Source organism: Panthera leo, chromosome D1, assembly GCF_018350215.1.
Source record: "Panthera leo isolate Ple1 chromosome D1, P.leo_Ple1_pat1.1, whole genome shotgun sequence".
NCBI classification, from domain to species: domain Eukaryota; kingdom Metazoa; phylum Chordata; class Mammalia; order Carnivora; family Felidae; genus Panthera; species Panthera leo.
Window position 1 is genome coordinate 56,764,244 of NC_056688.1, and position 21,443 is coordinate 56,785,686.

General features: G+C 47.9%; 1 protein-coding gene and 1 pseudogene across 1 annotated transcript; both read left to right on the top strand.

Moving 5' to 3' along the window:
- Positions 1–1,167: 1,167 nt before the first annotated feature.
- Positions 1,168–2,139, top strand: LOC122201195 (olfactory receptor 2AT4). Its single transcript, XM_042907125.1, has one exon. It carries the CDS (start codon positions 1,168–1,170, stop codon positions 2,137–2,139), a length of 972 nt encoding a protein of 323 aa, XP_042763059.1.
- Positions 2,140–7,005: 4,866 nt separating this feature from the next.
- LOC122201007 lies at positions 7,006–8,336 on the top strand (annotated as a pseudogene).
- Positions 8,337–21,443: the final 13,107 nt, after the last annotated feature.

A 21,443-nucleotide genomic window follows, 5' to 3' on the forward strand; every position in this document is an offset into this window, starting at 1 on the left:
GGTAAGACTATTGTATATTTAATGGAGGGTCTTTCTCTCTAACCTCTTAAGCATTGTGAGATTTGTCTTTTAGAAGCCTTCAGTCTAGCTTCCTAGCCTCTTTTGTATGGCCCCCAAATTCAGAAGCTGTCCCACACACAGGGAAAATTTGTTATGCATTTAGAGAGTGCTTTAAATTTTTGATTGCCAAAAAGCATTGCTGACCTTTCCTTCTCTCATCTGCGTCCCTCTGCCTGGGCCAAGTCCAAGCTGCACAATGGTCCCCAGATCAAATATTCCCAGAGAAGAAAAGAGCCGGCGATTGACCGTTCACTTGGAGGGGCCCTCCTCCCTGGAGTTCTATTCATCTCGTCCTTATTGTAGCGATGTTTCTCTAACTTATTATTTTTAAAAAAGTGTGATTTGTGTAATTTATCCAGGTTTTCCTAGTTGTTGCAGCACAAGTGTTGGGCTTTTACGAGCTATTATATCCTATACAGGAGTAGAGGTCCAGACACATAGCTAAAGAGGTATATGGAAGAACCACTGGTCAAGGCATACAAGCAAGAAATAGGTTTAATAAGTATGTGAGCAGCAGCATGTTGCAGAAAGCTTGGAGAAAGCAGCCCTTACAAAGCAAGATGGTAGAACTTTGAGTGAGTGCAAAAGAAGAAACACAAGCTTAAGGACTTGATTTGGGAGATCTGACATCCCAAACCAAACAACATGGAACCTAAGATGAAGGTCAGAAGAAATCTTTCCAAGTACTTTTCACAATTATAATTCAATAATCAACTGTTTAGATCCGACTTTCCCAGTAAAATGTAAACTCTAAGAAGGTAGGAATTTTGCCTGCCTTCTATACTTTCACCACTGTATCACCTGAACATAAGCGTAATGATTTCCATTTGGTAGGTTATTAGTTAAGTAGTAATTAATATTTGTCCAAAGAATAAAGGTAGGAATTTTGGATTCACATGGTAGAAATCAACACCACAGCCTACCATTAGTCTTCTAGAGTTGGTTGTAAATAATTGTGATTATATTATCTATCTATCTATACATATAAACATTTATATTAACATTATAAAATCTCATTCCAGAATCTTTTGTTTCTATGATTTCCAGATATTCCATTGTCCAGATGTTCCAGCTGCCTATCCCCCAGAAATCCAGATCTGACTTGCTATGGAGGCCACAACTTGTAACGGATCAGTGGATGGATCACCAGTCTTCTATCTGGTGGGAATCCCCTCTTTACCAGAGACCTTCTTCCTCCCTATGTTTTTTATTTTCCTCCTCTTCTATCTTCTCATCCTTATGGGAAATGCCCTGATCCTGGTGGCTGTGGTGGCAGAGCCCAGCCTCCACAAGCCCATGTACTTCTTCCTGATCAATCTCTCTACTCTGGACATTCTCTTCACCACAACCACTGTCCCCAAGATGCTGTCCTTATTCCTGCTTGGAGACCACTTCCTCAGCTTCCCTGCTTGCTTATTGCAAATGTACCTCTTCCAAGGCTTCACGTGTTCAGAAGCCTTCATCTTGGTGGTCATGGCCTATGACCGCTATGTGGCTATCTGCCGCCCACTGCACTACCCTGTCCACATGACCCCACAGACCAATGCTTCACTGGCAGCCTGTGCCTGGCTTACCGCCCTCCTCCTGCCCATCCCAGCAGTAGTCAAGACCTCCCAGATGGCATATAACAACATTGCTCAGATCTACCATTGTTTCTGTGATCATTTAGCTCTGGTTCGGGCTTCCTGCTCTGACACCATGCCCCAGACCCTCATGGGCTTCTGTATTGCTATGGTGGTATCCTTCCTGCCCCTTCTCCTGGTTCTTCTTTCCTATGCCCACATCCTGGCCTCAGTGTTTCGCATCAGCTCCCGAGAAGGACGCTCAAAAGCCTTCTCCACCTGCAGCTCCCACCTCCTGGTGGTTGGCACCTACTATTCATCCATCGCCATAGCCTATGTGGCCTACAGGGCTGACTTGCCACTCGACTTCCACATCATGGGCAACGTAGCATATTCTATTCTCACACCAATCCTCAACCCTCTCATTTACACTCTGAGAAACAAGGATGTCAAGGCAGCCATTACCAAAATCACATGTCTCAAGACCCAGTCTGGGATAAGAGCCCTTGAGCTTTAGATGCAGCTAATTCTGCCCTCAGGACACCAAATAACAGTGCCCAGAACAGATTAGGAACTCAGTAAATACTGCTGAATAAATAAATTAATGCATACAGATAGTAAAAGAGAATGCAACTGAACAGACACTTCCAACAGGCAAAGTCAGGTAGACAAGATGATCCATCCATGGATTTCAGTCAAACTTTTAATGAAAATAAAGTCTACACCATTGGAATAAAGTGCTGAGTCCTTCAGGACTGTTAATGATGCTCTTCTCATTATCAGCAAAGTCTAGGAACAAATCCTACCCTCCCTTATATATGTTCTAAGAGATGCCAGGGAATTGATCTCTGCAGGGTGGTGGGTGCAGTGCCAACAGGAGTACCATCTTGAGGGGAAGCACCCTAAGAGACCTGCCTAGAAGCAAAAAGCTGAGGGTTTAGTGGACCATGGCTCACCTCCCAACAAGGCCTTGTATGGAGACACCACAGGAGCACAAGTGTGGACCAGGTTTAACAGGTGAGTAGGGCTAGGGATAAAGTGCTCCAAGACAGGCAGAGAATGCTGGGGTAGGGAAACAGGGTAGGTAGTCCAGAGCCTATAAAGGAGGACCAGGAATCAAGAAGACACTAGACACAGGCAACCAGGATCCAGGTTGACTGTGCACATGCAGGCTGTGGGAACTTGGACCATATATCCTGGCGGAGCTGGGCAAGGGGGTGCACTTAATGGGTGGGATTCAAATAATCTTGACCAAGGCTTTCCCACAGGAAAGCAAGGCTGATGATAGCAGTCACCACTGGACACGCTAGCAAGCCCTGAGCCCAACATGTTCTAGGCTTGTGTAAGTGATGTTTGAGCATTCTTTCTGTAAGCATCACAACAATCCAGGAGGTCACAGGTGAGGAAAATGAGCTCTAGGAAGGGGAAGTGACTTGCCTAAGGTCACACTGCTAGAAGTAGGAGCTAGGATTGGAATCAGGTCCTTTCTGACTCACACTTGACCACTAAGGTCCATGTGATAAGATGAAGGGAAAGAACCCAGCTGGCAACAGGTGCTCATGAGGCAAGATAGTCCCTGATCTCTCCTTTTGGGGCATGGGCCATTGTGCCATCTGATCGGCCAACCACAGAAGGGACCCTCAGAAGAGGGCTCATTGAATTGGAAACCCCCCAGAGATATTTTTCTCCAAAGCCGTCACTGTCCAGATGAGAAAACCAAGGCTCAGGGGCCCAAAGTCATAGCAGGCGGGTGGCAGAGCTGGTCCAGGAGCCAGCACTCTTGGTTGCCAGGTAGGGCTCAGTCTTTTGCAGCAGCCTGGCTCCAGAACACCTTCTGCTCTCACTCTCCCCAGCCGTGGCCTTAAATGGACTCTCAGATTCTCGCTGGCTGAAGGGCATAGCCACTCCCTGGCAGGCTTGGATGATGAGAGGAGAAGATATACATGAGTGTGGCATCAGGTTATGTGTTCCAGTGACTGATTTTTTTGTCCTTCTCTGTAACTGGCTGGTGGACAATGCAGACAGGGAGCACCTGCCAGGGCAAGTTCTGTGCCCTGCCTGAGAAACAGCAATTTTTGGGCCCTGAGCACACGACTGCAACACTCAGATATACTGTGCAATTCAGAGTAAAACAAGGACCCTAACCTTTAACTTAAGTGTAAGAGGGTCCAGTCAAACTTGGATATTTCCTAGGATGGGCTAGTTGAACGATGCTTTGAAATACCAAAAGCGAAATTCTTTCAGAAATGATTGTTGGTGCCCCTGGTGGTGCCAGGTGGTGACCCAGCACCTGCCTGGTGTGCCTGTTGGACAGTCCAGCTCCGCGTGGCAGTGAGAAGCCACGTGCCACCTGTCCTCCCAGGTCATAGCATCTGTGCTTCAATTTGCACAGCGGTGGAGCAGAGGAGGGAAGAGAAAACGGCTGGAGTTAATGGCCCCTTAGGACCCCTCTGGCCTTGGCTCTCTGTGTTCCTACCTCTCTGATGCCCTACTCTGCCTCATCTGGGACTGTCAGCCACAGCTGCCTGAGGACAAAGGTGCCCAGGACAATGTGGTTTACATCCATTTGGGTCTGAGAAAATCCCAGTGGGCTATCATCTCAGGATGGGGTTAGATATCAAGGGATAGCCCTCTCAATTTGGGACAAAGAATTTTCACTCTTTTGCTAGATCCTTGGGTCTGACTTCTGGAACATTTCAAAGGCGGCTTTGAATTGACAGATACCAGGTCTTGATTTAGCACTCACCATATAGAACTCAGATAAAAATTTGAAATATAGAGTGCTTGGGTGGTTCAGTTGGTTAAGCGTCGCGATCAGGTAATGATCTCACAGTTCATGGGTTTGAGCCCTGCATCAAGCTCTCTGCTGTTAACGCAGGAGCCTGCTTCGGATCCCCTGTCCCCCTCTTTCTGCCTCTCCCTTACTTGCACGCTCTTTCTCTCTTTCTCTCTCTCAAAAATAAAGTAAACATTTAAAAATATGAAATATAGATTTATCTGTTATCAATGAAAAAAAAAAAACAAAAAGGGAAATAGAAAACCTTAGTCCTAGTATTTTTCTCCCTCTGAAAAGTTGAACTTCTGGATCTCCAGGAAACAAGGCATAGAAGAAAGAGCCCTGTTTTGGGAAACAAAGGCCTGAGCTCTGGTGGGGGCTTTGCAACTTGCCTGTGGCACCTGGGAAAGCCCCTGCCCTTTCTGTGCTCAGTCTCTGGCCTGTGGGGGGAAGTGGTGGGACTTGAAAATAAAAGTGTTTTTTCCAGTTTTTATATTGGTGGTCTTACGCATGAGAGGTGTTTTAAGAAGAGGGGCATCTGGGTGGTTCAGTCGGTTAAGCGTCTTCCCTTCAGTTCAGGTCATGATCTCATGGTTCAAGAGTTTGAGCCCCATGTCGTCAGGCTCTGTGCTAACAGCTCAGAGCCTGGAGCCTGCTTCGGATTCTGTGTCTCCCTGTCTCTCTGCCCCTCCTCTGCTCATGCTCTGTCTCTCTCTGTCCCTCAAAAAATAAATAAACATTAAAGAGGTGTTTTAAGAAGAGAGAGAATTTAGAAGTGACTCCAGAAAAATCATGGGGACACCACTCATGGAGTCACCAGGATCAACCAGACAGGAATACCAGTTATCAACATGGATTTCTCAGGGTCACTTAGTCCAAAGTGGAGGGTGAATCAGTATTTCTTTTAGCTCAACCCCCCAGATCTGTGGCTTGAACACATTCCCTTCTGATTCCTCTGAAAGGGATTCTTTTTTCCTTTGAGCTGCTACTGCAAACCAGTTTCTCTTTATGGACAATGCCTCCCAGGGCACATGACAACTTCTGCCCAGGCACGAGTCAGCCTGCTGGGTGGGGGGCAGGGGGCAGGGGGTATGCAATGGTTAAACAGGAGCACCTGCTGAGCTGAGGCAGCCAGTGGGAAGGTAAGTTCAATGGAGTCACACAGATATTGTCTTGGATTCTTTGTTGCTGCCCAATTGCGGGAGAATCCACTATCTGTTCCGACTCAGGAATGATTCTTCCCATCAAGAGCATTTTCAGCATTTCCCTTCACTGTAACCTAACAAAGAGCCCCACACCCAGAGACAGGATATGGAGACAGGCAGAACCACTGCACCAAGCGGCTGAGAAAGAAAGGAGCGATTCCCTGGTTAGTAATTATGGTGGGAAGACAGCATGTTGCTATAAACCTTGGAGAAATCAGTTCTCCCTAGCAACTTGGTAACAAAGATGTCACTTTTTATTTTTAATTAATTAATTAATTTAACAGTTTATTTATTTATTTTGCAGGAGAGAGAGGGAGAGAGAGAGAGAGAAAGGGAGGGGAGGGGCAGAGAGAGAGAGAGAGAGAGAATCCTAAGCAGGCTCAGCACAGAGCCTGACTCAGGACTTGATCCCACGAATCATGAGATCATGACCTGAGCTGAAATCACGAGTCAGACACTCAGCCAACTGAGTCATGCAGGTGCCCCAAAGATGTTACTTTTTAAAAACTTAAAGCAAATGCTGGGGCGCCTGGGTGGCCCAGTTGGTTAAGTGTCCGACTTCGGCTCAGGTCAGGATCTCATGGTTTGTGAGTTTGAGCCCCACGTGGGGCTCTGTGCTGACAGCTCAGAGCCTGGAGCCTGCTTCGAATTCTGTCTCTCCCTCTCTCTCTGCCCCTCCCCCACTTGTGTTCTCTCTCTCTCTCTCTCTCTCTCAGAAAAAAATAAACAATAAAATAAACATCAAAAAAGCAAATGCCAAAAGAAAAAAGGAGCTTAGGGACATGGTTTAAGAGATCTGTTATCCCCAAAAAGGATGATATGGGACATGGGAAAGAGAACCAGTTCTTCCATAACACTTAACCCAACTATAATTAAATTGTTATTCAGGGGCGCCTGGGTGGCTCAGTGGCTTAAGCATCCAACTTCAGCTCAGGTCATGATCTCATGGTCTGTGAGTTTGAGCCCTGAGTCAGGCTCTGTGTCAACAGCTCAGAGCCTGGAGCCTGCTTCGGATTCTGTGTCTCCATCTCTCTCTGCCCCTCCCCTTCTCTTCTCTCTCTCTCTCTCTCTCTCTCTCTCCCCCTCAGAAATAAATAAACATTAAATAATTGTGTGATTCATTGCTTAATGTCTCTCTCTACCACTAGAATTAGCTCTATGACATTGGAGACTGTCTCTGTCTTATTCAACTGTCTACTATATACCCAGCATGTAACACATGGTTTTGTACATTGTAGATATTTTTCCATACTTTACTATAAAAGAAAAGAGGTTTTCCCTAATTATATAGTAACCATCACATAATTATCATTCCAGAATCACTGATTGTTCTGGTTTCCAGATATGCCTGGTTCCCAGATGTTTCCCCTACCCACTTCCTTGGCATCCAGATTAACCCACCATGGAGACTAGAGCCTATAATGGATCAGAGGACTCCTCAACCATCTTCTACCTGGTAGGAATTCCCTCTCTACCCAAATCTTTCTTTCTTCCTATCTTCTTTGTCTTTCTCCTACTCTACTTACTCATCCTGCTGGGAAATGCCCTGATCCTGGTGGCTGTGGTGGCAGATCCCAGCCTCCACATGCCCATATACTTCTTCCTGATCAACCTCTCAGCCTTGCGCATCCTTTTCACCACAACCACCATCTCCAAGATACTGTCCCTCCTCTTACTGGGGGACTGCTTCCTCAGCTTCCCTGCCTGCTTCCTGCAGCTATACCTCTTCTATAGCTTCTCCTACTCAGAAGCCTTCATCCTGGTGGTCATGGCCTATGACCACTATGTGGCTGTGCACATAGTCACATATTTATTTTTAATTAATTAATTAATTTAACAGTTTATTTATTTATTTTGCAGGAGAGAGAGGGAGAGAGAGAGAGAGAAAGGGAGGGGAGGGGCAGAGAGAGAGAGAGAGAGAATCCTAAGCAGGCTCAGCACAGAGCCTGACTCAGGACTTGATCCCACGAATCATGAGATCATGACCTGAGCTGAAATCACGAGTCAGACACTCAGCCAACTGAGTCATGCAGGTGCCCCAAAGATGTTACTTTTTAAAAACTTAAAGCAAATGCTGGGGCGCCTGGGTGGCCCAGTTGGTTAAGTGTCCGACTTCGGCTCAGGCCAGGATCTAAGTGTCCGACTTCGGCTCAGGTCAGAGTAGTGCAGTGGGTGGCACCACTGCACTACTCTGTCCTCATGACTCCACAGACCAATGCTGCACTGGCAGCCTGTGTCTGCTCACTGCCCTCCTCCGGCCCACCCCAGTGGTGGTGCAGACTTCCCACATGGCTTTTGACAACATTGCTCACATCTATCACTGCTTCTGTGACCACCTGGCTGTGGTCTAGGCCTCCTGCTCAGCCCCAGACTCTCATGGGCTTCTGCATTGCCATGGCAGTATCCTTCCTGCCCCTTGTCTTGGTGCTTCTCTCCTATGCCCACATCCTGGCCTCCCGAGAAGGACGCTCCCGAGAAGGACGCTCAAAAGCCTTCTCCACCTACAGCTCCCACCTCCTGGTGGTTGGCACCTACTACTCATCCATCACCATAGCCCATGTGACCTACAGGGCTGACCTGCCACTTGAATTCCACAGCATGGGCAATGTGGTATATGCTATTCTCACACCTGTCCTCAACCCTCTCATCTATACGCTGAGGAACAAGGATGTCAAAGCAGCCATCACCAGAATGGAATGTCCCCAGGACCCAAAGAATGCTGGGGAACCCTGACTCTACTCACAGATGTCAATAACAATAGAGGGAAAAGTAGACAATTCAGATAGCCAGATAGAACAATAATTCTCAAAATACAGTCTTAATTGTTCCTCCTCCATTGTAATAATATAATGATTTTCTTTCCTTAATTCACAGATAAAATGTATAGGCTTTTTCTATTCAATTAAAAAAATTTTTAAATGTTAATTTATTTTTGAGAGAGAGAGAGAGAGAGAGAGAGAGAGAGGTGGAGCATGAGTGGGGTGGGGTCAGAGAGAGGGAGACACAGAATCTGAAGCAGGCTCTAGGCTCTGATCTGCTAGCACAGAGCCCAAAGCAGGGCTTGAACTCATGAACTGCGAGATCATGACCTGAGCCAAAGTCGGACGCTTAACTGACTGAGCCACCCAGGCACCCTTAGATTTTTCTACTCAATTTTTATGTTGTGAGTCCCAATCTCATAAGACTATGAAAATAATTGTGGTCACATTTCCATTAGTTCAAACAATTATGAATCTCAGAGATTTCAAGCATTTGACTAGCAAGAACTTCAGTCTTTCCCCTTTTATCTCTTTCTATCTATTCATATTTCTAGCTTTCCCCGGGACTGCTGACCGATAGTGTGAATCAGCCTTGCCCTCTCTGCTGTGGTAGCAACTTAGAAAGCCCCTTCAAGGAGAAAGTCTGAACCTGCTACCATCTCAATCTTTGTTGCCTGAAAGTTCACTGCTGCTACAAATATTTCAACATGAGTCACACAGGAAGTTTACCTCTGGTATGTAGACATTCCTGTCAGAAAAGTAGAGTGTGTCCTTCCTCTAGCTGATGCTAAAGCAAGGGTATTCCTTCCCAGACCTGTGTGAGCATCGAAGCATGACAGTCCTTTTATTTCTCAGCCGTTCCACAACAATGGGGAGCTAAGTAGAGAAGTGTGACCTTATTGTTAGTATGCTGTGTCCACGACCTTTACTCTTTCTCAAAATACAGTCCCATGTCTTCCTCTTTCTGGCCTTAGCAGCCAGTCCAGGCTCCTCATTTCCTTCCCCTATGTCAAATTGTCTCACAAAGACCTGTCAGGCTTGTCCAGCCAGGGACATGCAGACCATACAGTGAAAGTGTCTGGGGGACCCAGGTGACAGATACCCTCATCTCTGGCTCAGCACAGATATTCTTGTTCCAGTTTCCAGGATTCAAGTTTCTGACACTCGTGGCACCAACTTTAACCATTTTCCTGTTGCATAAAACCCAGTGCAGCTGGGAATTCAATTGGTGATGCAGGTCAGCAAAGTGTATGGTTTGTTCCTGGACTCTGTGTTTGGCAGTCTTGGAGATCCTGCTACAGTCAGAAAGGGTTTTCAGTCTCCTGTTTCAGTCTTCAGTTTCCTGGCCCTGGGCAACTGGATTCAGGGCTCACATTCTTCTATTCAAACTGTGTTCAATCTGCAGCGCTTCTTTCCCTCAGTCCTTGAACTTGGTGTCCAGACTTCCTTGGGACCGCCATCCTCGAGGTATAAAAAAGACAACTTAGTAAGTTGCCTTGCCTCTGAGTTCCGTAAGCTCTTAGAATTTAACCTAAGGACATGGAAAGGATTTTTTGCCCCTCCTTACTCCACTACCGCCTGGTAAACAACTCCACAAGTATCACCACATCACTACTGAAGTTCTGTCTTATGTGACTGCTCTTCTTGTACCAAATTCAGTTTAAATTCAGTGCTTTGGTTTCCTGTGTCCCTGGAAGAGCCTCATGACATCTTGTCATCTTCACTTCCCCTCCTAGATGGAACAATGAATGAATCACACGGAGGGTGGGTCAAGATGCTACAGAATCCTAGGCTAGTTCTACCCCACTCACTCTGTCCCTGTGGTTCCTCCTAAACATTTTTCAGGAGTAGACATGAAACAATAACAATAACAATAACAATAACAATGTTTTCCACCTGTAGCCTCACCTGCCACGTGGCACAATCTCTGTATCTCCCAATTAAAACAATAGTTTCAACTTAAGTGCAACAAAGGGCACTATCAAGAAAGGGGAAAGACAATGCCCAGAATGGAAGAAAATGTTTGCAAAGCATATATTTGACAAGGGAGTAGTATCAGGAATATATAAAGAGCTCTTACAACTTAACAAAAATGAACAACACAATTCAAAGATGGGCCAAGTAATTAAACAGGCATTTCTCCAAGAAGATATATAAATAGCAAATAAGCCCATGGAAAGACACTCAACATCACTAGTTATTAGGGAAACTGCAAATCAAAACCAAAATGAGAAACCACTTCACACAAATTAGGATGGGTATTATTTAAACACACACACACACACACACACACACACACACACACACACACAGAGAAAATGGCAAATGTTTGTGAGGATGTGGAAAGATTGGAACCTATGTGCATTGCTGGTGGCTCATGAATATAAAAGCCTAGCCTAGGGTCCGGCCCCTACTGAATGTTCAGTGTAGGACAATACTACAAAGGTGAGGGGGATTTCTGCAATGATGATAATGCACTTCATACAGTGCAACACTAAATTCCTGCTCATAGATGCTGAAAACTGTTCTGTGATTATCTTTGCACTTGTACTTTTCCTGTAAGTGGACAGGGTACCTCTGAGACCTGGTCTCCCCCAGAGGGACCCAGCCCAGCACAGGATGGATGGGCCTCCCACTAGTACATAGACACATACCTACCTTTCCTCTCCCAACCTTCCAGATGCCCTAATTGGCCTCCAGAGGGGAAACGGATCTCATTGTATGGCCCTAATTAATCCCTAGGAATTCGGTTCCCCACATTCTCCTCTTGCTCCACTCCAACTCCCCAGTTATTTGTTCCAGACAGGAAAGGAACTTTGCAGACTCCCTGAGGAAAGAGAAGCCTTGGGACGTGATCACATGTGTGGTCTGGACTGACTATTGTAATAAGGCCCTAGGAGACCCTGACTTATCAAAGCAGACCCTGAACTTGGAAAGTGAATGGTAAGGACCTCTTCCCCTCCCCTGTTCTGGATGCATGCTCACGCCCACTTTGCCCCACGTTAAAGGCTCCCCATGGGCATCTCTGCTCATACTGCTCTTCCCGTCCCACGGTTCTGGAGGCAGGGTCTGCCTGGCAGGTTGTCACTGCTGGAGGTCTTGCCCTGACAAGATCTACTTCTATCATGCACTTCTGCTCGTCCTTCAAGGCCCAGAGCTAATGCTCTTCAGTAAAGTTTTAGCCCAGTGCCAGGCCACTTGGCCCTCCCTGAGGCACCCAGGGTTTGTGGCTCCTGGCAGAGCTCTTAGTGCTGAGGGCCTGGAGCAGAGCTGGTTGTGTGCTTCTGACCACAGCCCCAGGTCCATAAGTGAGTAGACAGATGCTGCCTCTGAGGCAGAGGAGGCCTCCGACTTAGTTTTGTCTTACCATCATCTTTAGTCCAAAGCGGATGTTCTGCATTGTGTTTGTAGCTGTTACTGACAAATGGCTTCTGTAGTCAAATAAAATGAGGAAACAAGACATAAAGATTTCTTTAAGTGCAGGACTCCTCAGAGCCTTTACTATGTTCATATCCACTGTGAATCTCTGAGGTTATGAGGATGCAGCAGTTCCTACACTTTTTAGACTACAGACCTTGTTGACTCCTGAGCATCTGATGGGGCCAGTACTCTGTTGAATCACTCGTGAAGATTCTAACATAGATTACAATTCACATTGTAGGAAAATCATTTCAGAGCCTCACCCTGTACCATATGCCAAAATAAACCCTAGGTGAGTTAAAGAATTGAGTGCAAAAATGAAACCATAAAAACTAAAGAAAATGCAAGCAAGGGTTGTGGATTCCCAGAGCCTGGTACGGAGCCTCGCCCACAGGGCTCTGTGATTATCTGTGGAATGAACGCGGGGTTTATGGTGTCACTGACAGACATGCTATGGAAGTAACATGTGATTTTGGGTCTTAAATAGGCTGTTTCAGTTGCTAGATTGATGAGGATTCATTTGGGCCATATTCCTCCTATGAAATTACATCTAGGAAACTAATAACCTCACACCTGGAAAAGCTCCCTTATGGCACCACTTAATGTGACCATCACATTGAGCCTGCATTAAATAGCCTTTCATCCAAAGCAGTGCCTTCAGCCCTGAGACAATGGTCCCCTGAAATATGGAAAGGGACCTGTACTCTCTCAGCCTTTCCCCTAGTAGGGACCAGTCTTTCTCATCAGGACTCATTCCTGAACAGGGCCCTGTGGGTCTGAGAAACAACCCAATAGAATGTGTATCCTAAGCTCAGGTCTGGCCACCATCACCCCTGGGCACCACATGTCCTCTTGCCAATTCTACCTCTCTGGCATCCTTCCCTCCATTTCCATCCACCACCACTCCAATGATTTAGCCTCATCTTCTCTCCCTTCAAGAGTTGCTGTCTCCTGTCTCCAGGCCTATGAGCTGCAAGGGCGAGGACCAAGTGTCCCTGCCATCCAGCCAAGGAGCTCATTTTACTGAATGGGTGGCTACAACTGGTAGAAAAAGTCTTAACCAGAGATGGACATGATATTGGAACAGCTGGGGCAGGAAGCTGAGCCCCTTCCAGTGTCCAAGTACTCACCGCCACAGGGCAGGAACATGGTATGCTGGGTGATCGCCTGGGGCCCTAGATTCTGGTGTCAGGTCTGGTCCTAACATTCTGGGGCAACTGGGCAATCCTACCCTACCTAACCTGTGCCTCAGTCAAGTAAAGCATTGAGACCTGCAACCCCTGATGTGACAGAACCATCAGGGGGCCCAGTGAGAAACTCAGTCAACAAGAGCCTCCCCATCCTTGATGCTTTCCTGCTGAGCTCACCCTAACCACTAGGGGAGAGGTGGGTTGGCCAGGATGTCCCTTTCACCCAATCCCCCAGAGTGTTTTGTCTTTTTCCCAGTTCTGCTCCAGCCCTGTGTCCCCACCCCAGACGGCAGGCACTGGAGGAGCCCTAGCCCTGGCTCTACACTGACTTGCTATGTGGTCACTGCCCCTTTCTGGGCCTCTGTTTCTCCATCTGTACAAAGGGGGATTATAGGAGGTCACCTCTGGGCCCCCTGTGGCTCAGACATTCTCTGGTTGTCAGCAGCAAGAGGGAGAAGTGGCAGTGTCATTCACACCTCAGGCTGTAGGGACTCCGTGGAACAGGTCACCTGTGGGGCTTGGAACTCCAGAAGTTCTGGAGAGGCTGGAGCAGGGGCCAGTTGGGGAAGGCCTGGTGACAGAACTGAAGAGAAAGTAGGGGAAAGGTCTGGAAGAACAGTTTGAGCAAAGGCACCGAAGAGACAAGGGAAGAGGTCAGCCTTAAAGGTGCAGATAGGTGGGGGACAGGAGGATAAGATGGGGCCAGGTCATGGAGGATCCCAAATGTCAAGGAAGCTGAAGAAGGGTTTGGCACAGGGTTAGATATGTGCTTTAGAAGGGTCACTCTGACCAGAGTATGGAGAAGGGTGGGCAGGAACTGGGACATCAGCAAAGAGGTTCCTGCATTGGTCCAGGAGAAAAAAGGAAGTACTTTTTCTTCCTTACTTACTCTTTTTCTTACTATGGGGTGAGGTAGTAGCCACATTAGGAGGAGGGAGGGTGGATTGGGACACTTAGAGGGAGAGATGGCAGAACTTAGTCACTGACTGGCCCTGGACTCAGAGACCTTAGTTAACTCATAGATCACATATAGAAGCAGATAGGGAAAATGAGACCTGAGGATGGTCAAAGCCCTGCTGATAGTCACACAGCAAGATAGTGGTGAGACTGGTCTAGAACTCAGGAATCCTGGCCCCCAGCCCCAAACCCTTTCTCCACAAAAAAATAGAGGTAGGGCTACACAGGTTTCACAGAGCCTTGAATGCCAAGCCTGGGAATTTGGACCATTCCCACAAGCATTTGGGAGCCAAGACTGATTCTTACCACTTGGCAACATTTCCTATTTCTTTGCCTTCCCACAACAGGGAGCCTTCCAATGCTGTTGCGAAAATGCATGACTTGGCTACTTGTAGGTCACCCCAAACCCCTGAGTCTTCACATGGAAGACAGAGGCATCCCCTTATCTTTACTAGGAGAAAGCACAAAGCCCAACAAGTAGAGATTCACCTAAAGCCACACAGCAAGTTAGTAGCCTGGATTTCCCCAAATCCCAGGGCAGCTCTTCCATTCTCTGGTAATGAAATGCAGAAGCCTGAAATGATGGGTCCAGAGAAGGAAGGGTCTGACCCAAGGTCATCCCAACTAGGTGGCAGAAACAGGCCCTAGAGCAGGGGCGAGACCCCACCCCCACCCCCCCAACCCCCCCACCTCCCCAATCCCCCCCCCCCAAGGCAGCTAGCCAGCGGCCTCCCCCTTCTCACCCCTCCCCTCCATAGCTGCAATCCCGTGAGGATGTCTACGTCCTGACTCTCTCCCTCAGCCATCATTGTGCCCCCATCTGTCTTGCCGGGGGCCAATTCTAGGACATCTCCAGGCTGCCTTCAATTATGAGCCAATAAATATGAGATGTGCTGTGTGAGAGCTGCCGCTTGGGCCGCCAGCCCCACCCCCTGCACCCCTGCCAGCCTCTGCGCCAAGGAAGATTGGATTTTGTGCCGTTCATTTTTTATCTCTAGTCCATGTCAGATGGGGAGATACAGGACGTGGGCTGTAGATAATTTTATCCTTCGCCACTTATCAGGATCGGGTGCAGCACCAAGATGGGGTGTGTGATGTCCTCCCCCACCCAAGCCACCAGCCCTGGGCTGCTCTCTGCTGGGGCAAGGTGACTGCTGTAGTGCAGAGTCCTGGGAAGGAAGACAAGGGACTGAGGTTCAAGCCTGGGCCCTGCTGCTGACCCACTATGTGACCTTGGGCAAGTGTCTGAAGACATTCTGTGAGGCCCTTCTCTATGGCAGGCCCTGTGCAGGCAAGCAGGGGCCACAGAGCAGAATCAGACCTGACCCCTGCCTTCCAGGAGCAGGCAGTCAACTCCAAGTAAAACAGACATTCCCATGGAAGGGTAGGAGGCATTGGCACTGGGCATGAAGGGTAAGGATGTGTCAAGCAGGGAGTGCGGAAAGGGAGGGGCAGGAGACATTCGGGCAGAAGCAGAAGGAACTAGTTGAATAAAACATGGCAGAAGGGGGTGAGTAACCAATGTGTGCTCAGAGGCCTGTGAGTGTGGATGGGACACGGTATAGATGGAATAGGGGACCAGAAGAGTTTTAAGCAGGTACATGTCATGATAAGATCTGCATTTTAGAAAAATCTCTACACCTATTGTCAGAAAAGCAGATTTGGGGGTGGTGATGGAGAATGAAGGCAGGGAGTTCTGTGACGAAGCTGATGAGATCAGTGGTCCAGGAGAGAGAAGACAAGGCCCTAGATTAGAGCAATAATGTGAATACAGAAATGACAATAATCACTACCATCATTCTGATGAATCCTGCCAGTAAGTGTTACTACGGGATGGGCACAGCGTAAGTATTTACATCAGTGTTTCTAATCCTCAAAACAACTCTTCAAAGTCGGCTATTATCCCCGCTTTGTAGGTTAGGAAATTAAGCCTTGGGTAAATTAAGAGTCACATAGCCAGGATGTGGCAGAGGCAGGATTTCAACCCAGGTCTGTACAACCCTAAAGCCCCATACTCTTTCAACTGTGCTCTACAGCTTCCAGAGAGTCAAAGAGAGCATAGGATCCATCTGATTTCTGCAGTTGTTTGGATGTGGAAAGCAAAGGACAGGACTCATGGAGGCTATGCATGCTTCTGGCCAAGGAGTGGCTGACAAAAGGGTAGTCATAGTTGTGTGAGTGGATTAGGTCATTAGAGGGTGTGTATACAATGGACGGAAGATCAAGGCTGGAACTTAGGAGAATTCCAGTCCTTAGAGGATGAGCAGCAGGAAGATAGATAAGGAATCAGTGTGGTGCAAAGTGATGACAGCCCCTGAGGAATGGAATTGCTTCAAGGAGCAAATGATTGGTAAAATGAGAGCTAAAAACTGGGCTTGGGCTGGGCAGACAGCAGTGCAGCAGAGAAGCTCCATATAGCAGTCATTGGGAACCTTGGCAATGGAGTCTTCATGGACACATGTTACTGAATGGTTTAGAGGTCTATACACTTCTTACCCAGGACTCTGAATTCTCACTCTGCATTAGGCCTGGGGACATCTTTTGAGGCTGGCACACTAGCGACTCCTATCCAACCTTTCCCAGAAATCCTGAGCGAGATGATGAAAGGAAAGCTTTAGGAAGAGAGACAGAGGGGTGCCTGGGTGGCTCAGTCAGTAAAGCATCTGACTTTGGATGGGGCCATGATCTCATGGTTTGTGGGTTCGAGCCCCACATCAGGCTCTGTGCTGATAGCTCAGAACCTGGAGCCTGCTTTGGATCCTGTGTCTCCCTCCCTCTGTCCCTCCCCCACTCATGCTCTGTACCTCTGTCTCTCAAAATAAACATAAAAAATGTATTTTTTAAAGGTTTATATATTTATTTTGAGAGAGAGAGAGAGCGAGCGCATGAGTAGGGGAGGGACAGAGAGAGAGAGAGAGAAAGAGGGAAAGAATCCCAAGCAGGTTCTGTGCTATCAGCACAGAGCCTAACATGGGGCTCGAACTCACAAACTGTGAGATCATGACCTGAGCTGAAATCAGGAATCAGACGCTTGGGGTGCCTGGGTGGCTCAGTGGGTTGAGCGTCTGACTTCTGCTCAGGTCATGATCTCGAAGTTGACGAGTTCAAGCCCTGCGTTGGGCTCTGTGATGACAGCTCAGAGCCTGGACCCTGCTTTGGATTCTGTGTCTCCCTCTCTCTCTCTGCCCCTCACCCAGTCAAGCTCTGTCTCTCTCTGTCTCAAAGTAAATAAACACTAAAAAAATATGTTAAAAAAAAAAAAAAGAATCAGACGCTTAACCAACTGAGCCATCCAGGTCACCCAAAAAAGTTTTTTTAAAAAAGAAGAGAGACAGAGGAGAGATGTGAAGGAAAGAAGAAAGATTATAGGAGGAAGAGCTGAGAAATGGATTATAAAGATTTTAGGAGGAACAGCTGAGAAATGCCTAAAGACCATTAAGGAGGTATGATAACAGCAAAACCACCAAGAAGAAAAGGAGACTTATCTTGACTGTTTTCCAATAATCATAGTTACCAAGAAAGAAGCCACATGAGCTAAGAAGAGTAAGAACTGCATGTATGCAGTAAAATGGGACAGCACGAGTATTGGTCTGTTGCCTCTACACTTGGATGCCATGTTGGCGGCTCTGACATTAGAGCCCATGTGAGCAGAGGGCAGAACTCCCGCATGATGGAGAAGACTTGGCCCAAGTGCCATCATCAGATGGGTTTTACCAAAGTCTTCAGTGTTTGCCTTTGCTCCTGTCTTTAATTTTGAGGACGACTTTGTTGTAGAAGTACTAGATCTGTAACACGTTTTACAATTTGCATGTTTGATTGATGGTTTCTTTCAGCTGTTGATGGGTACACATTTTTTTCCTCTGGAAAGGTGAGGGCACCGTCTCCCTATGCTTAGGGCAGAGTGGGAGGAGGGTAAGTCAGTTTGAAGAGGGCTGAGGAAGTGTGGACAGCAGGTGGAGAAACTCCAGAAAATGGGCTGTGATGACCAGGAGAGAAAGAGGAGTATCCACAGCAGAACCAGGGATGGGGGAGTTGCTGGCATGGGAAAGTCGCAAACATGTTGAGTACTTAAGGAGGAGATAGAGAACTTAAAGGTGTCTGGGGGACCGAAGGGTGGTGATTGATGGGAACTTCTGGAGGAAACAGGCAGAAAATGGGCTCCAGGGCCTTGAACTGCAGTGGGGGCAGCTCTATGGCTACTATGCTATAGCAAAGGGTCAAGAGCTTGGGGTCACCAGTGAGAAGTCCTAGCTGTAAAACCTGACTCCACCAGAATGATGTGACTGTGGTTAAGTTACTTAACATGATGCAGAGGTATCAGGTCCTTGTTTTGGAAACAGGGATATTGACAGAGCCTATCCCATAGAGTTATAATGAAGATCCAATGAACTGGTACATGCAAAGTGCTTAGATCAGTGCCTGGCACATATAAAGTGCTTGATGAAAGTTAGCTGTTAGTAGTCAGTAAAAACTAGCTGTTAGCTAACTCATCTTGTAAAGCCAGAGAGAAGGTGGGAAATACCGAGTGGCCTATGGAAATGCCACTTGGAAGGGATTCATGATGCTGAGCTCACACCAACAGCTTGCCTCATGGCTTCACTTCCTCTCATCATGACAAACCACAGTATTTCCATCTGGACAAAGCTTTGACCCAAGGGGAACTCTGAAGGGTTCATCACACAAATGGGTAGAGCACCGAGCACAGGGCCAGGCATGTAGAGGTGCTCAGTGAATACTTCTAGTTGTCACCTACTCCCTTCCCAGTTACATAGGCCTTGGCAGGAGGTCTGGGAAAGAGGGCAGAACTGGGGTCTGGAACTTTAAGCAGAAGAAGGTTTGCTGGGATGGGGGGTGGGGAGTGCGGGGCACCGAAAAGGCTCTGGATGGGACAATCACCCCATCCCAAGTCCAGGCTGGCCGGGAGAGGAGGAGAGGGAGGTCAAGAAAAGTTGCAGGGGTGAGGGAATCCAAGGTTGGAGGCCTCCATGAGGGTGAAGGCAAAGGGAAGGGGCCAGGAGAAAGGTCTGTGGTGTGAGGGGGATTTCTGAGTTTCAAACTCTTCCAAGAACCTACCATGTGCCAGGCACCCTGTGGGGCCCTTTGTACGCATCCAACCTCAACCCTCATCTGCTGTACCCACACCACAGATCTATGAGGGCCTTGTGACCTCCTGATCATGGCCAGATTCGTTGTTGTAGACATCAAAGGTCACGTGCAAGCAAAAGTTGGACACAGCTAGCTGGGTAAGTGGCAGAACTAGAGTTAGAATCCAAGAGCATTCTTCCTCCAGAGCCCCCTCCTTCTGCCCCAAGTGAACCAGGGCTGCTTCTCTTCATCCCCAGCTCTTACCCTCAGACCCTGTTGCTCCTGAGAGAGGGGGATGATAAATCCTTGAAAGCTCAGCCATAGCCCTATTAAGTGGGAGCAGAATCAGATGCCAGCAAGAGGCTCTCCTAGCTGCAAGAGGTGGTTGGACTCAGGACTGATCCATTCATTCCCCAAACCTGCCTTCCCCTCAGGGTCTCTTCTTAGGATCCCCCAACTCCTAGTCCCTCTTGGGTATCCCCATCCCACTGGGGACCCTTGATGTTCATGCAGAAAGTGCCCACAGTGGCTAGGCACCAAGGTTTAGGGCTCTGGGAGGATAAGAAGGGGCATGCAGGACTCAGACAGGGGGGACAAGGGCCAGACCTGAGCAGTGAGGGTGAGCATAAAAGCTTCCCCAGAGTGGGTCCCGGGTCTACAGAGGGTTCAATAATCTCCTTAGATCCTCACAACTTCCTAGTAAAGTCAGCACCATCCTCCCCATTTTACAGCTAGGGAAACTGAGGCTCAAAGATATTGCCACCTTTCCAAGGCTACAAAGCCAGAAAGTGACAAAGTTGGAATTACCCCTCTGACCTCCTGACTCCAAGCCCAGGCTCTTCCTGCTGCTATAGCTGCTGGTCCTTCCCAGGAATTGGCTTCCTCCCAAGGAGCTCCCACCCCACTCTGCCATGAAACATGGAATAGCTATTCTCTGGGCCAGTGGTCTCCCTCTCTGGGTATCAGCTGAGTGGGGAGGGGTCCACCGGCTTGCTGAGGTCTGGCTGCCTACTCTTGCAGGGGGTTACAGATAACCACCACCAGGCCAGGCGTCATCCCAGCCACTCCCCCTCCTCCCTAATAATTAATCTCCAGCCAGCAGTCCCAGCTGCAGTGCTTTCATCATCCAATTACCGGAGCTGCTGGCACAATAAATCTTGGTCACACAAATGCAGGCAAATCTGCAGCTATTTTCATGGCCATTACTGTGCATAGGACATCAAGACTCAGGTCATTTGCCTTTCTGATGTGGAGTCCTGCCCCCACTTCTTCCCATCTTCTCCATCTTTGTCATTTCTCATTGGGAGATGCCCCCCATCCCCCTTCACTGCAGATCCCCCCAAAGCACACATCCTCCCTTCCCCTCCCCTATCTGTAAGCAGAGGGGTCAAGATGGGAAGACTCTGTGTGACCCTGGCCAAGGCAGTTCACCTCTCGGAGTTTCTATTTCTTCACCTGTGAAACCAGAAATGACATTACTGACCTCATAGGGTTTTCTGAAAAACGAACATCCCAAGTTTGGTACATACCTCACTGGTGGCACATAGGTGTTTGTCGGTGGTTTCTGCTAATTTTTTTTAATAGCTACATATTTATTTTAGGGTGTATTAGGAAAAAATAAAACATATCAAACCTTTGATTTCATGAGTACTATTACTTAGGAGATAGTGAAATTAGGCATGTACACAAAATATGCTAAAGAAAAATATTAAGAATACATGGATTTAGCAAAAATCACCAAGGAGGCATGAAAATGAGAGAAGCATGGAAACCCTGAAGTCACAGCTGTGTGGTGTTGCCTCCATAAATCTTTGTTCTGTTCCCCATCCTCCCACTTCCTGCACGGAAGAATGTGGGGACTACAGAGGGAGGTGACGCATCCTGCTCTGAGAGGTGACGCAACCTAATATGGGGGGGGGTCACCTCAGGGCCCCTCACTCACAGGAGAAACCTACCCCAGGCCTGCTCCACGCAGGCCCTGTGATGGGTGCTGACAGCACAGAACTCAAACGCAGGTCCCTGCCTTCGTGGAGCCCCCAGTCTCCCTCACTTCAAACCGAAACCTTTTCAGTGTTTGCAAAGGGAACTGCCATGACCTTTCCTTGACAGGGTGTAGAGCAGGACTTCCCCTGAGGTCTCAGACTTGTGGGATTGCAGAGGAGGCCCCCAGCTGAAGACAGGAGGCTCTAAGACCACACTCCATGGAGACTGTAAAGAGACTGTAAAGAGACACATGGAGGACTTAGGAGGGAAAACAGAGTGGGGGTGGGGGGGGGACATCAGTGTAGCCCTGTGAGGAGTGCTCTGTTCCTGTGGAGAAGTTACTGTCATGATGGAGAATGGGGACTATTCCAGAGCTCCTCAGGGTAACTGGGCCTGCCTGCTAGAGGTGAACCTCCCTCCCTTACCCAGGCAGGAAGCTTGCTGAG